Below are 17,358 nucleotides of genomic sequence, written 5' to 3'. Positions count from 1 at the left end.
AGATGTGTAAGGGGCATATTTCTTTTTTCCATTCCATTCATTTTTTTTTTAAACTAAAGAAACAATATAAACATTACACGAAACAAAATTAGTGGGGGAAAAGCCCCACAATAACAAAATGTAAAATGAAAAAAAAATTCCCCTTTTCCATCCCTAGGGGTAGATTTTCAAAAAACGCGAATAGGCGTACTTTTGCTGGCGCATCAGGCGCCAGCAAAAGTACGCTGGATTTTAGTAGATACGCGCGGAGCCGCGCATATCCGCTAAAATCCTGGATCGGCGCGCGCAAGGCTATGAATTCTGTATAGCCGGCAAGCGCCGAGCCGCGCAGCCTACCCCCGTTCCCTCCGAGGCCGCTCCGAAATCAGAGCGGCCTCGGAGGGAACTTCCTTTTGCCCTCCCCTCACCTTCCCCTCCCTTCCCCTACCTAACCCACCCACCCGGCCCTGTCTAAGCCCCCCCCTTACCTTTGTCGGGGGATTTACGCCTCCTGGAGGGAGGCGTAAATCCCCGCGCGCCAGCGGGCCGCTAGCGCGCCGGGACGCAACCTGGGGGCGGGTCCGGAGGGTGCGGCCACGCCCCCGGGCCGCCCCGGGCCGTAACCACGCCCCCGGGCCCGCCCCCGAAACGCTCCCGGCACGCCCCCTAAACACCGCGACGACCGGGCCCCCCCCCGACACGCCCCCCTCGGAGAACCCCGGGACTTACGCGAGTCCCGGTGTCTGCGCGCGCCGGTGAGCCTATGTAAAATAGGCTCACCGGCGCGCAGGGCCCTGCTCGCCTAAATCCGCCCGGATTTGGGCGGATTTAGGTGAGCAGGGCTCTTAAAATCCGCCCCCTAGTGTGTATCAGCTGGTTTGATTGAGTAATAAATGGGCAGATGGATAAGTGCTCCTGGCATATAAATGTCTATTAGAATATGCAAAATATCTTAACTGTATGTAAATGCATTTTGGGTATGTGCGAATGTGACTAGGGTGTATTGGGCACGTGACAGATGTATTCTGGAGTATTTGCTAGCAAGATGACTATAAATGCTTGCATGCTAGTGAGCATGTTCCTGGCAGGTAATTGAGATCAAGAATGCGCTGGAAATATGAAACATACTCTAGGAAGGAGTGTGACAGTATAAATGGATGAGTGTAAATGAATAGGTAAACATGAGAGATTATGTACTACTTGACTATGATTAAATATATGCAGGGTGGTCATTCCTGACAAGTGAAAATGAGTGAGGATATGCTGAAAGTAAAGTGGAGAGATGATTAGATATATATTTTACACAAAAACATGCTTTGTATGTGTGCAAATTAAGAGGCACTCACTATACAAATGACTACAAAATCATTGAAAATAATTCAAAACATAATTATATTAAAGTGTTGCATGATTCATGACAAGTAACATAGTAACATAGTATTGTCAGCAGAAAAAGATCAAATGGTCCATCCAGTCTGCCCAGAAAACGTCCATGGCAGCAACTGCCACTCCATACAGGTTACTCCCATATGTTGGAATCCTTTGAGGTGTTTGCTAACTACCATTGTTTGAAAATAAAACCCAAAAAATCCTAGTGGGCTGGTTCAGTGGCTCAGTGACAACTGCCTCCACAGCATCCCAGAACCTAGGCAGCCCAGTGAACAGAAGACTTGATTCAAGAATCAAACCCTGCTCCTCTGCAATTCAGTTACTATTAATATTATCTAACAGGAATACATCCACCGATACTTGGTGGCAAGAGGAGCTGTTACATTCCCTGCTGTGCCTCAGTGCCTCTATTCTTCTCCCCTCTAACACAGAACATGTCATGTTTCAATAAATTTGATGATAATTGATAAATGACAATATGATGATGAATATCACAAATAACAAAAAAGTATTTAAATCCTTACTGGAAAGAGATGTATGAAGAGCAAAGGTTTTAAGACTTATGAGCTCCTTCATTCTTGTTTCCTCCACACTAGCACAAAAAATATGTTCCCAGGCATATAACTTCAGTAGTTTAATGCCTTTCAAGATTTCATTGGTTTTCTTTAATCTCTCAGTGGAATAGTCCTTTCAATTACAAAAATACAGCAAATTAAATGCAAGGTGCAATAAATTACATTCCTGAAAAAAAAGAGTATTTGGATTTGACTCAAAGCATAAATTACACATTCACATTAACTTCATATTGCAAATAGAAAATTCTCACAAATCCATAACAGATGTTCCTAGTCTTGGTAATCCTAGTTTTGGTTTTTACATGTATTTAGACAAATTAAGTAACAAAAAAAATTATTCATATCATAAAATGTTTAATTTTTTCAATCTAATAATGGTTTTATTGTGGCCATATTTTAACTTAAGAACATATATGCCATGTTAGTAGTCTATAGGTAAACGATCAATCAAACTGATTGACAGGCGAGATAAAGATGACAGCAGCCAATCAGCATTCACTTCTGGTCTAAGCCCCGCCCATTCCCCCCACCTACCCTCATAGAAGTGAATGGGGGAGTAGCCATGCCCCCTTCCTCCTCCCACCCTCAACCATGCCCCCTTCTGCCCCAGTCCACACCCCTTCTGCCCCCTGGCCCCCTCCCCAGGGACCACCCATACTCCTCCCCCAATAGAAGTGAATGGGGAGCCCCTCTCACAAACCGCCCCCTATGATGTCACTGGTGGCCCCACCCACAACCCTGCCCCAAGCCACACCCCCTATGTCGTCACAGATATGGCATCACCAGAAGTCCACCTCCTCACCACCCACCAAAAACACGCCCCCTAAAACGTCATCAGAAAGGGTCCTTTCGCTTTTTTAATGACGCCAGAATTAATGGACTGGCTGTTTTTTATGATCTCACCAGAAGTACAATACAAAATCCCCAAAAAATGCACCCCTAGAACATCATGATGCCATTTAGTGATGACAGAGCCGGAAGTATGCTTTTAAAATGTACCCCTAGGACATCCTGATGCCATTTAATGATGACAGAGTCGGAAATATGCTTTTAAAATGCGCCCCTATAACATCCTGACATCTTTTAATGATGACAGAGTAGAAGTATGCTTTTTTCTAGTCTCCTCTGTTTTTTAAAAAATTAAAAGCGGTTAGGTGAGAGGAAAACTATGACGCGTTCTGTAGACAAGGATTTGTTTTTTAAACAAGTGATTGCTTGGAATGACATGTGGTGAACTGCATGAACTGCAGGCAATGTATTTTTTCACACAGGCATGATCAAACTTGCAAGACAGATTTTTGCAAACCCAGGTAGTATAATGGGTACACTGTCACTCAAACCCCAAAGCCAAACCCCAATGATGCCATCAGAAGTCCACCCCTCCCCCCAACCCCTCACTATAGATACGCATGCCCCAATAAAAGTTACCAGTGGTGAGGTGGCAGGAAGCTATGACTCATTCTGTACACAGAGACAGGGAGAATCTCCCCCACACCCCTTCCCCTCCTCCCCTCACTGTAAATACATATGCCTCAACCCTCCCTGCCCAGCCCTAAACCTGAGTAGAGGATAATTGACAGCAGTGGGGGGTGTTGGGTATGGATCTGCAAAGGTAAAACACAAGGCTTTAGTTTTGTTTTAAAAAAACAGACCTCTATTTACAGCCATATAAAAAACAAGAATGCATCAGCGGATCTTAAAGAAAATTTATTATGACCCATGCTCTATAGGTAGCTCTGCTGGTATAAAACCCCCTTTGCATAGGCATGCCCAAAACTTGCAAGACCGGATATAGAAGTAAGCATGTGATAGTGATCACGTGAGAACAATCTTCAGGCAGAAGTGTTGTAACTGTTCCTGAAAAAAAGCTTTTAGCTTTGTGATCCTGAGAATAAAATAATGGCTGTGTATGAGACACCTAAACAGCTGGAAATGGAAAGTGAGCAGCAGCAGCCAAAACTAAAGAGGTGCCATAAATGAAAATGGAGGGCAGAAGAAGAAAGCACTGAGCCAGATTTTGATGAACTACCGTTGGGACAAAAGCTTTTTGATTCACAGGATCCAGACCTGGTCAATGAAAATGGTATGGACTCTGCAGATATAGAGCTATACCAAGCTGCTTTAGATGCCGAAACAGATTATTTATTGGAAAAGCTTGAGTGTAAGATAAGAAAAAAATGTCTTTCCTTGTAATTATGCATTTTAGGGGTGGTGTGTTTGGAAGCTATCTATAATAGAGAGTTTGTTTAGAAGAGGTTTTAATTTAATGTTTACATTATGTTTTATAGGAAAATGAAGGATCTTTACAAACAGAAGAATATGGGGACACATCAGATATCAAAATACATGTATGTGTTGTTTCTGCCCAAACATCAAAGAACCACCAGACTCAGAAGGTGATCAAAAAAAAAAAAAATCAAACCTGAAGATGTGCACAATTTCAGCTGGTGGAGCTATATAGGGTTTCCAAAATCCCCGCCAGTACACGGTCTTTTTCAAAAAACGACATTTAGATCAATCATAAGGGTGGCTGTGTATAGCATTCTTACAAAGTGTCTGGCTGGCATACGCCATGATAATTGTGATGGGTGTCTTATTGATAAACTGAGTCAGGATGACCATAGTTGCGTTTATTGGACTGCCTCTGACACCCAGGAAAAATTAAGGGCTGCTTGTAACAGGTTGTGCCTAGAACGTGTTTTGAATCTTATTGTTTTAGCCGCATATAAAAGAGGCGTATTAAGCCTAAACAATGACAATTTGAATCTGGTCATATATCTTATACCCATGGCAAAGATTATTAAATATTACAAAGTATTTCATTGTCAATACACACTTTTGAAAATACAGACAAGAAAAACATTACTAGCAAAGACTGTTTTATTATGCATTTTTAAAAAAGGACTGGTGCTTTCTCCAATAGATGATGGCATTTATATATTTTATCATTAAAACCTCATCTGTAGGTTTAAGCAAGCTGTTTAGTTTTTACATTGCCTGCATTTCATGCAGTTCACCACACGTAGTTCCAAGCAATCACTTGTTTAAAAAACAAATCCTTGTCTACAGAATGAGCCACAGTTTTCCTGCCAGCTATCCGCTTGTAATTTTTTAAAAAACAGAGGGGGCTAGAAAAAAGCATACTTCCACTCTGTCATCAATAACAGATGTCAGGATGTTCTAGGGGTGCATTTTAAAAGCATATTTCCAGCTCTGTCATCATTAAATGGCGTCAGGATGTTCTAGGGGAACATTTTTGGGGGATTTTGTATTGTACTTCCGGTAAGATCATCAAAATCAGCCAGAGTCCATTAATTCTGGCGTCATTAAAAAAGCGACAGGACCCTTTCTGATGATGTTTTAGGGGGGTGTTTTTGGGAGGTGGTGAGGGGGTGGACTTCCAGCGATGCCATATCCATGATGTCATAGGGGGTCTGGCTTGGGGGCAGGGTGTGGGTGGGGCCACCAGTGACATCATAGGGGGTATGGTTTGGGGGCGGGGCATAAGAGGGGCTCCCCATTCATTTATATCGGGGGATGAGCATAGGCAGGGTCTGGGGTGGGGCCAGGGGCAGAAGGGGTGTGGCCTGGGGCAGAAGAACACCTGATTTCTTTTAAGATAAATGTGTTTGCGGATGAGGTTTTTGAAATTTCTTCAAATTTCTTCTGACTTGTTTTTATAATTTAGCCCCTGAGGCAGCCACTCAGTGTGTGGCGAAACACGGCCAGAGTCGGGCTTATTAAGGAAAAGCACATACTATACATCTCCACTAATAAAGATTGGAAAAGACTTCTTTGTGGCATCCACCTCTTTGTTGTTTCCTCACTGCTTTATTGGATCGCCTACCTTGCTGTTTCTTGGGTCCACCCCTGGGGGCAGAAGGGGGCATGGTCAAGGGTGGGAGGAGGCAGGAGGGGGCATGGCTACACCCCCATTCACTTCTATGGGGAGTGGGTGGGGTGTGGGTGAGGCTTAGACCAGAAGTGAACGCTGACTGGCTGATGTCATCCTTATTTCACCTGTCAATCAGTTTGATTGATCGTGTACCCATAGACTACTACTCATGTTTTGTCAGACCAAAGGCTGTTCGAGAAATTCATCCTGTTTCTGATACTGGCCAGTCTGGGACACCAGGAATTATGGCAAATCTTAAAGAGCAGATTCATTCCTTATTACTTATTCACAGGGATAAATGGTGGCTTTCCCAAAACTACCCGGCTAATAATTGTGTATACACTTTTCTTCTATGAATTTGTCCAAACCTCTTTTCAACTTAGCTATGCTAGACACTATGACCACATTTTCTGGCAACAAATTCCACAGCTTGATAGTGTGCTAAGTGAAAAAATACTTTCTCTGATTTGTTTTTAACCATCCTTTTCTTAGTACTATTTAAAAGGGTAAATAACCAATGTCTATTTACCTGTAAATTAGGTTGTGCATTCCTTTAAAAATTAACAAGAAATCCAAACTGAATGAGGCATTTTTTGTTTTGGATTTTGGGAAATGAATACGAATGGTCAGTATCTCAAAATTCAACAAAAGTTTTCATTTACACTTGTTTCCTATTAAAGCCTATGGGAAAAGCCAAACTGTAAGGGTTTGATTTTGAATTAGAGCCTTCCCTGACTCTTTAACTGTTGTTATTATCCTAAGCACTACGTTCCTTTTGACCTTTCTTTCTAGCAGTCCTTGCTTCCAAGTTTACCACCCTTGTTGAATGTAACTTTGTTCTTCCTGTTTTACCTACGGTTTTTGTTACAGCTCCCCCTTTCAATGTAAACCGATCTGATATGGTCCCAACCATGAAGGTCAGTATAGAAAAGTGTTAAATAAATAAATAAATAAATAAATAAATAAATTCTTTTTTCTTAAAGCAGATGCCAGTTAACATACTAAGCACAGAGTTTACTGATTAGCAACCAGTGTTGCCACACTTGACCCTAACTCACGGGAGCCAGGATAGCAAAGGTGAGGGAAGGAAGAATCCCTGTATAAGACCCTGCTGACATTTAATTTGGAATACTGTGTACAATTCTGGAGACTGCACCTTTAAAAGGATATAAACTGTTAAGTTTGTCAGTCTGCAGTTTCCCCCTGTGAAATGCCAAACTTACCTCCAGCCCCATGCTGTTGCCATCAGCCCCTGATGCCACCAAGGATCCCCCATGCAACCGCGTGGCAGGTCGTCGTGTTCCAACAGGCCCGACACTCCCAATGCAGCTCATGGCAGAACACTGTTGACACACTTCTTAGACTCCCCTAGGTATGTGTGCACCCGACCTCACCAGATTTAAAGGATCCATGGTGGGAAATCCCCCATGGCACTCACTGATGACCTCACAGGCCCAGGACTATAAAAGGTCCTTGCTTCTCTACAGACCTTGCCTTGACAACAGATCTCTACTGCTCAGTAGTATGAGTTGTCCTGCATTCCTCATCTGCAGTTCCGGTGCGTCTTGCCTTCATCTTCTGTTCCAGTTCCTTGTCTTCATCTTCAGTTCTCTGCCTTCAGTTCTAGTGGTCCTTGTCTTCGTCCTCAGCTCCAGCATTATTGTATTCTGGTCTTCAGTTCTTCTGGTCTCCTTGTCTGCCTGCCGGTCTTGCTCCTTGCCTTCCTGCCCTGCCTATCTGTCCTACTTTCCCTTCAGATGGATACCTAATATTGACCTCAGCCTTCCTCCTGGATATTCCTGAACACCATTTGCCACTGACCACTGCCTGCCTCCTGAACATTCCTGAATGCTACCTGCCACTGACCCCGGCCTGCTTACATGATTCACCTGTACTTGATCAACTCCAGCTCAGTGACATCAACGGCCCTCCCATCTGCAGAGGCCACCATCTAAGACCTGCCAGCCCCGGCACCCAAAGGTTTAACCCCAGGGGAACGTGGGCTGGTAACGGCGAAGCTCCAGTTGGGCATCTGCCTCATCTGACTCCACCTGCTGATGGTAGGGACTTGCAGGGCTCCTCCCTGCAGGTTGTGCCAACTCCACCTCGGTCCAAGGGTCCACAACTTCAACATAAACAGGATGGAGTTAGTGTAGAGTGTGGATATTAAAATGGTTAATGATCTTCATTGTAAAATATGTGGGGATAGACTTAAAGATGTAAACATGTATAACCTAGAGTAGTGGTTCTCAACTTTTTTCGACCGGGACACACCTGACAGATTGTTCTCACATACATGACACACTGAACATGTGACCGTCATGGGGCTAAATGTAAACATTCACTCTGCATCCACAGAAACCCCCTCGACCCCCAGCAATGAGTGCAGAGCAGATCTAGGGCATTACCCTGTACAACTCGCCATACAAAAAAGATATTCTGGTTCTGATGACATCTCAGTAAAAGCAAAACAAACTCCCTTTACTACCAGGCATAAAAGCCTTCCTTATGAAAAGACAGTAATTTACTAATGCTTAACCTATTGAGAAAACACAACAAATAAGATTGATACAAATGCCTACATGCTAGTAAAATACCTCACCTCGGTCACACACCCAGAACTGACTTTCATCAAGTACAGAAAAACCACAAATTATAAATATGGAGACAGAAACTGGAATGGAAAACCAAAAAAGCCACTTTACATGCAGTGCAAACCTGGAGAAATGGAAAGAGAAATATAGCACCTAACATAGTACCAGGATCTGCAATAATGCACACAAACTAACCCATACAACGTTACATCTGTATTATGAAACACACTCAAATAGTAACAACCCTATCTATGAAAAGGCAACGCTACAAATATTAAACCAGGCCCTAAACACTAATACACTTTCTATTAGGAAAACAAAAAAAGCCAAGCTGCTATAGAGCCCCACACAGGAATAATTGTAAAGTTATACTAAAAAATTACAAAACAGCTGCTGAACAGAATAACATCCAACAATTCAAAACTCATAAAAATTATTAAAACATTCCAAATATCAATAAAATATTTCAAAACAGCAGACATCGCATAATACCCAATAATTAAAATGGCAGTCAATCAAGAAAAATAAACTTTAAAAGCTACCTTTACTTATCCTCTCCAGTAACTCTCCTGCTCCTTTCCCTTGCAGGCCAATAGCACTCATCAAAGCAGCAAGGGTTGCTGAAGCTCTGCCTCACAGTCCTCTTCCTTAGTACTCACAACCAGTCACTCTCACACACATATACACCCCCAATTAGACTCCACGACCTGTCTCAGTCTCTCACACACACACACACACTAGTCATCTTCCTGACTAGTCTCTCTCTCAATCACCCACATGCTCTCTTTTACATACAAGCTCTCAATCACACACAAATGCTCTCACACACATTCACACCAGCTCTCATCCAGGCACCCATTCATGCCCACACACCCAAGCTGTCACCCAGGCACCCATTCACACAAGCTCTCACCCAGGCACCCACTCACACCAGCACACAAGCTCTCACCCAGGCACCCATTCACACCCACTCACACAAGCTCTCACCCAGGCACCCATTCACACAAGCTCTCACCCAGGCACCCATTCACATAAGCTCTCACCCAGGCACCCATTCACACCCGCACACATAAACTCTCACCCAGGCACCCACACACACACCCCCACACATACAAGCTCTCAACAAGGTACCCACTCACACCCACAGACACAAGCTCTCACCCAGGCACCCATTCACACCCACACACACAAACTCTCACCCAGGCACCCATTCACACAAGCTCTCACCCAGGCACCCATTCACACCCGCACACATAAGCTCTCACCCAGGCACCCACACACACACCCCCACACATACAAGCTCTCAACAAGGTACCCACTCACACCCACAGACACAAGCTCTCACCCAGGCACCCACTCACACCCACACACACAAACTCTCACCCAGGCACCCACTCACACCCGCACACATAAGATCTCACCCAGGCACCCACACACACATACCCACACATGCAAGCTCTCAACAATGTACCCACTCACACCCACAGACACAAGCTCTCACCCAGGCACCCACTCACACCCACACACACAAGCTCTCACCTAGGCACCCACTCACACCCGCACACATAAGATCTCACCCAGGCACCCACACACACATACCCACACATGCAAGCTCTCAACAATGTACCCACTCACACCCACAGACACAAGCTCTCACCCAGGCACCCATTCACACCCACACACACAAACTCTCACCCAGGCACCCATTCACACAAGCTCTCACCCAGGCACCCACTCACACCCGCACACATAAGATCTCACCCAGGCACCCACACACACATACCCACACATGCAAGCTCTCAACAATGTACCCACTCACACCCACACACACAAGCTCTTACCGCCAAACCTCTTCTTCCTTCACTGCATGGATGGGCCTCAGTTTTGCCGTGGCTTTACTCTGGCGGGCCTTCTTTTTTGCCGCCAAGGGGAAGACTTCCTGTGGTGGCCTTGGTCAGGGTCGGGTTTCCTCTTCATCACCACGGGATGAGCTCCCACGGCGGCCTTGCTTGGTTGGGGTCGGGTTTCCTCTTCGCCGCACGGGGATGAGCTCCCGTGGCAGCCTTGCTTCGTCAGGGTTCAACACTGCCATTCCTCCCACCCCACACCTGGCTATGCGATGCCCCTTCTTCCTGCCTCACCAGCCAATCAGAGGCTTCCTCCCTTCTTCCTACTCCCACTGGCAGGTAGAAGGGAGGAGGCTTCTGATTGGGCAATGGGGGCAGGAAGAAAGGAGGCTTCCCATTGGCCCACGGGGGCTGGAAAAAGGGAGAAGGGAAGTACAATCGGGGCAGTGGGACACCGAGAGCCACAACACACTTGCTGGTGCTTGGCGACACACCAGTTGAGAATCACTGTCTAAGACGATATACAAGGTAGCAGAAATATTTAACTACTTCAGCGGTATAAATGTACAAGATTTTGGTCTCTGAAAGAAATGGAAACTCTGAAACAAGGGATCATGGGATGAGAGTAAAAGAGGTAGACTCAGAAGTAATCTAAGGAAGTATTTCTTTACAGAGAGGATAATAGATAGAAACAAGGATAGTATCTGAACTCAAGGAAGAATGGGACACTCACAGGGGATTTTTGAGGGTGTGGGAGGGATTGTAGAGTTGAACAGTTGTATTGATGGACAGACTAGATAGATCATATAAAGGTCCATATTTAAAAACATTTAGCCAAGTAACTGAGAAGTTATCTAGCTAAATGAAAATTTGGCAAAGTAGCAACCAGAAGTAGGATATCGGTAAAAAAGCAAAGATTCTGTATTATCACAATATGTGGTAACCAGTAAAGCCCGACTCTGGCTGAGTTTCACTCATGTGACCGAGCTGCTTCAGGGGCTACTGTGATGATCAAATATGCTTTCTCAGGAGTTTTCCTATGATCACATTGGGTTTTCTTTCTTAAACAGATACAATGTCCTAATGGGTCTCTGAAACGGTGCTTTTTCGTGAATATCGGTGTCTCCGTGCCTCAAAATCAGAAATATTACTTTAAACTTCATGCCATGCAATGCAACCCTCTTTTGTACTTTCATGAAACAGCACTCGCTTGTGAGTGTTGGCGTGTCCACGCCGCTAAACCGGAAATGTTAATGTAAAAAAGTGTTGTTTCAGAGACCCATTGGAACATTGTATCGGTTTAAGAAAGAGAACTCAATGTGATCCTAGGAAAACTCCTGAGAGAGCCTGTTTGATCATCACAGTAGCCCCTGAAGCAGCTCAGTCACCTGAGCAAAACTTGGCCAGAGTCGGGCTTTACTGGTTACCACATATTGTGATAATAAAGAATCTTTGTTTTTTACCGATCTCCTATTTCTGATTGCTACCTTGCCATATTGGATCAGCTTCCATCATCTTAAATGAAAATTTGGGCACTTATCTGGCTAAATTATAGCCGGATAATAAGTTATCTGGCTATAATTTAGCTGGGTAAGTTAGGTGCATTCCAGAGATGTAATTGGGAGGAGTTGATTTAATTGGATAAGGTATCCCACTAACTCTGTTTGGCTCCTAGATTTGTCCTAAAGTTAGCCAGATAAACTTATCTGCCTCACTTTAAGATAGCTGGATATATTCAGCTGCGTGGCTGTACCACTAATTATGTGGGCTAAGTTAACCAGGTAAGTTTATTCGCCTAGCTAGCTGAGCCATACGCAGCTGAATATGGACCTCATGGTATTTTCCTACTGTCATATTTCTATGTTTCTATATTTCTATGTATAACCCAATCCCAGTGTGCAAGTCCAGCATGGGTGGGTACATAGTTATTTATCTGCTCTATGGGGCAGGAACCCTGGCTAGCTCTTCTGTTCTTTCCTTCCAAAGGTGCAGGTTAGTTATTTTATTACTGTTTTTGCTTTATTATTTATTACTAACTGCCACTAATAACAATTTTATGATTTTTATTATTGTCTTTATCTACTTTTATTGTCACATATTGTACTTTATGTTCATTACTTATTGTATTAATTTACCATATTGTGAACCATTGTGATGGTCCCACGGAATGACAGTATACAAATCAACAAATAAATAAAAATAAATAAATAAATACCCATATTGGGTCTCTATGTCACATGTTCACTGGTTGCATTAAGGTACAAGGGTTCTAGGATGTGGTCTCATACTTCCTAGACGAGATTCTGAGGAGTGGAGTTCCTTGGTCCGGGAAGTTAATATACTTGCATATTATGGATAGGAGTTTCCAACTAAAGCAGAGGGGTGTGAGGTTTCTAGTATTGGCACCGTTGCTTGCCAAGAAAGTGGTGTTGTCATGCTGGAAAACCAGTGATGCCCCTGAATTTGCACGTTGGATAGCACTGATGCAGAGCACTGCGCAAGTTGAGAAACTGCAGGGGAAAGATCTGCTTCCAAAAAGGGCATTTACAGGTCTTAAAGGCTACTTCTTGCTTTGAGAAAAAGTTTTAAGGAAGTGTAAAGTGGTCCACCTCTCTGAGCCTACTCAAAGTGGGCTTTGCACTAGCTTCCCAATCTCGGATGGTGGAGTGAGTAGATGAATGGAGTATGATTGTGGTGTGTGTGTGGTGGGGATTCTGTTCTTTTTGTAAGATGATGCTTGAGCATAAAGTTGCTATTTGTTGGGATATTCTCATGTGTCATGATTTGCTGGCAAGATTTGCTATGTATTAGTTGGTTGTTTGTTGGCTCAAATAAACAGATTTCTAAAAAATAAAAAAATGGCACTTTATTTGCCTTAAGTTTACAGCAGAGAACATTACTGAAGTGCAAGCAGAGTTCTCTGACAAAGATATCTACTCAAAACACTAGCATTGGGTCACTCTTCTAAGGCAAAGTTCCACTTCACTGATCATTTTATTTGGCAGTCCTTTGATGCATCTATACAGAAAAGTTTTTATTTGCATACAAATACTCCTAAAAAAAATATGCTGGTTTTTAGCGCTACAATGTAGATTGATAACAGGCTCTTGTGTTGATCTTACAGCTTTACATTCATGAGCCATAGATCATAAAGCTAGTTCTCAGTTGATTCTTTTTCAGTGAAATATATTACTTTGATATTATTTTGACCTGTTATATGGATGGTGACTTTTTAATTATGGAGCAATTTTTTTCTAAACAATATTGATTTTCAATTTCATGTGTGGTTATCTTTTGTGAGTATTGGCACATAAAAAACATACATAATAAAATATATGTAACTCCACCCCAGTGTGCAAGTCCAGCATGAGTGAGGTCATAAAAGAAGATATAACTCTTTGGGGCAGGGACCTTGGCTAGCTCTTTTATTTATTTATTTATTTAGTGATTTTTTTTTTTTTATATACCGCGGCACGTAAGAAACATCACCTCGGTTTACAGTAAACAATAACTTAGCAACAGGCTTTACAGACATAATGCAATTACGGTGGACATAATAAGAATCATATAAGAACAATTTAAGAACAAAAACATAATATAAATGAATAACGAAACCAGTTAATAACACTAAGCAATTGAACTGTTGCAGGTCATATTCCATTCGTAAATGGCAAGACAATAATCATAAACGGGGGAAGGCGGGTAAAAAGGAGAAAAAAGGAGAGCAAAATAAATAGGGGGGAGGATTGGGTTAGATGGAGAGCATCTTTGACACACTTTTGTCTCTCATCTCCCAAAATGTGGATTCTTTTGACTGGGGGAAGAAAGGAATCCTCCCAGTTCCCAGTGTGGGGTGACTGATGTCCTCTCCTGAATTCACTGGGTAAAGTGAATTTTCAGACACTGTGTGCTGTGTGTCAAAGATGACACAGGGAGCATAAGAACTAGAGATGTGCATTCTTTTATCATGAAATAGGCAATTTAAACAAAATTGCCTAATTCGTCCTGGTTCGGGGGACCCGAACCCCAAAACAGATTTTCCCCGAACTTTGGGGAAAATTTGTTTTTCGGGTTAGTGCGGGGAGGAGGGGCACATTTATTTAAAAAAAACAAAAAAACCCCACCCCAACCCTTCAATTTTACTTTATTACAACCCCACCACCACCACCACCACCACCACCACAATCCCGATCCCTCCCCAAGACTTACTAAAAGCCCTGGTGGTCCAGCGGGGTCCCGTAAGTGATGTCTCCCTCTCGGGCCGTCGGGCCTGCCAGGAATCAAAATGGCGCCAGTGGCCCTTTGCCCTTACCATGTGACAGGGGCTACCAGTGCCATTGGTCGGCCCCTGTCACATGGAAGGAGCAATGGATGGCCTGTGCCATTTTCTAAGTTGGCGCCGTCCGTCCATTGCTCCTACCAAGTGACAGGGGCCGACAAATGGCACCAGTAGCCCCTGTCACATCGTAAGGGCAAAGTTCACCGGCAATCCATCATCCTGTCTAAAATTGATTATTGCAACTCCCTCCTTCTCGGTCTCCCTGCGATCACCATCAAACCACTGCAGATGCTTCAGAACGCCGCCGCCAGAATTCTAACCAACTCAAACAAAAGAGATCACATCACTCCCATCCTTCAGTCACTTCACTGGTTACCCATCAAATTTAGGATTTCTTTCAAAGTTCTCATGATGATCCACAAGGACATCCATAACATCTCCCCCCTCAAGCTAAGCATCCAATTTCGTCTGCACACTTCAGACAGACCTGTCAGAAGAGCATACAAAGGCTCACTGTATGTCCCCCCTGCTAAAACCTCCTTAAGTGAGCCTTATCAACAGCAGGTCCCACTCTATGGAATACGCTTCCCCCGGATCTCCATCAAGAACTCTGCCCTCAGACATTTAAGAAAAAACTGAAAACTTGGTTATTCAGTCAAGCTTTTTCTGGAGACATAAGTACTCACTGAAGCCGCTCCACGGACAAGGACAGGGGCTCCCCGGACTAGGGCACGCCACACTCTCAACTTAGTCCTCCCAGGCCTTATCTGGGGCCCTCGTTCATCCGTTCATCCTTCGTTATTTCCCTTCCTATTCACCGGCCCCCCCATGCCCAGCCTCTCCCCCTTCAGTTTATCATCATTTTACATCTTAGACCTTCGGACCTAAGCATTAGCTTACCTAACCAAGTAACCTGTAATATGCAATCGGTTGTTATCCATATATGTCGTAACATGCAACCGGTAACCTTATCACTTTCTGATTTGGTATCCAAATGCTGTTTCCCTTAACCAGCACCTCAATCACGTGAGTCCTCTGCCCATTTATTCTCCAGCCCCCCAATCTTCCTCGTCTTTACTGGAATGTACCCCAATTTTATTTTATGTTCATTTCTGTATTGAAGTTTTTACTCTATTGGTTGTAAATGTTCCTTGTCTCAAATGTTCACATGTTCCTTGTATCGCTCCCACGCGACTGTTCTGTGGCACTGTAAACCGGTGTGATCTGTATTCTATACAGGAATGTCGGTATATAAGAATTTAAAATAAATAAATAAATAAATGAATAATATTCAAAAGTGTAAATAACCGATTCACATCTTCTCATTCAAGACCTTAAAGACCTCTATCATATCCCCCCTCAGCCGTCTCTTCTCCAAGCTGAACAGTGAATCGGTTATTTACACTTTTGAATATTATTTATTTAAAATGATAAAGGGGATGGAACAGCTCCTCATAGGGGAGCTGTTCCATCCCCTTTATCATTTTGGTTGCCCTTCTCTGTACCTTCTCCATCACAACTATATCTCTTTTGAGATGTGGTGACCAGAATTGTACACAAAATTCAAGGTGCGGTCTCACCATGGAGTGATATAGAAGCATTATGACATTTTCTGTTTTATTAACCATTCCCTTCCTAATAATTCCTAACATTCTGTTGCTTTTTTCACTGCTGCAGCACACTGAGCTGACAATTTTAAAGTATTATCCACTATGATGCCTAGATCTTTTTCCTGGGTGGTAGCTCCTAATATGGAACCTAACACTGTGTAACTACAGCAAGGGTTATTTTTACCCATATGCAAAGCAGAGTTGCTTACCTGTAACAGGTATTCTCACAGGACTGCAGGATGTCAGTCCCCACACATGGGTGACATCACCAGGATGGAGCCCAATCACGGAACACCCCCGTCAAAGTCCCCAGAATCCCGACCAGCACCCAGTGGGCATGCCCAGAAATGCACGGACCCTGCATACAGCAGGGGCCCCCCTTCAGTCTCGTGTTATAGTAAAAGTATGTGCGAAAAATAAAATAAGAAAACGTAAATGAACCCAACTCCGCAGAGTGGTGGGTGGGTTTCGTGAGGAATAACATCCTGCTGTCCTGTGAGAATACCTGTTACAGGTAAGCAACTCTGCTTTCTCACAGGACAAGCAGAACTTATCCAATCCTTTTTTAAACACAGCTACACTAATTGCACTAACCACATCCTCTGGCAACAAATTCCAGAGTTTGTGCATTGAGTGAAAAAGAACTTTCTACGATTAGTTTTAAATGTGCTACATGCTAACTTCATGGAGTGCCTCTAGTCTTTCTATTTTCTGAAAGAGTAAATAACTGATTCACATTAACCCGTTCTAGACCTCTCATGATTTTAAACACCTCCATCATATCCCCCCTCAGCCGTCTGTTCTCCAAAGTCACCATCCATATGGAGCACTGGGTTAGTGTCTAAAAATAATATTTTACTGTAAACAGCTTTGGATTGGTGGCACAATAAATATGAATTTTCAGCTCCACAGTTCTTTCTCTTTCTCTCTGTTGATTTTACAATTCAGCCGTCTGTTCTCCAAAGTCACCATCCATATGGAGCACTGGGTTAGTGTCTAAAAATAATATTTTACTGTGAACAGCTTTGGATTGGTGGCACAATAAATATGAATTTCCAGCTCCACAGTTCTTTCTCTTTCTCTCTGTTGATTTTACAATTCAGTGTCCTCTATCTATGCAAGAGTCTCTTAAGGCTGGGAATCCATCTACCCTCCTGGATTAGGCAGAGCATTGGTCCCCTTTTTGGTTA

General features: G+C 43.4%; 1 protein-coding gene across 2 annotated transcripts in view; it reads right to left on the bottom strand.

The window, feature by feature from the left end:
* Positions 1-17,358, bottom strand: part of ABCC9 (ATP binding cassette subfamily C member 9) — a 976,112-nt gene that overhangs the window by 706,519 nt on the left and 252,235 nt on the right. For both annotated transcript variants that reach the window (XM_029600177.1, XM_029600176.1), the window contains exon 11: positions 1,893-2,055. In XM_029600177.1, coding sequence (XP_029456037.1) covers positions 1,893-2,055 — 163 coding nt within the window. The remainder of the gene's footprint in view (positions 1-1,892; positions 2,056-17,358) is intronic.

The sequence above is a fragment of the Rhinatrema bivittatum genome, chromosome 4, assembly GCF_901001135.1.
Source record: "Rhinatrema bivittatum chromosome 4, aRhiBiv1.1, whole genome shotgun sequence".
Classification (NCBI taxonomy): Eukaryota; Metazoa; Chordata; class Amphibia; order Gymnophiona; family Rhinatrematidae; genus Rhinatrema; species Rhinatrema bivittatum.
The sequence above is the reverse complement of the archived record's forward strand: the minus strand, read 5'-3'. Positions and strand labels throughout refer to the sequence as shown.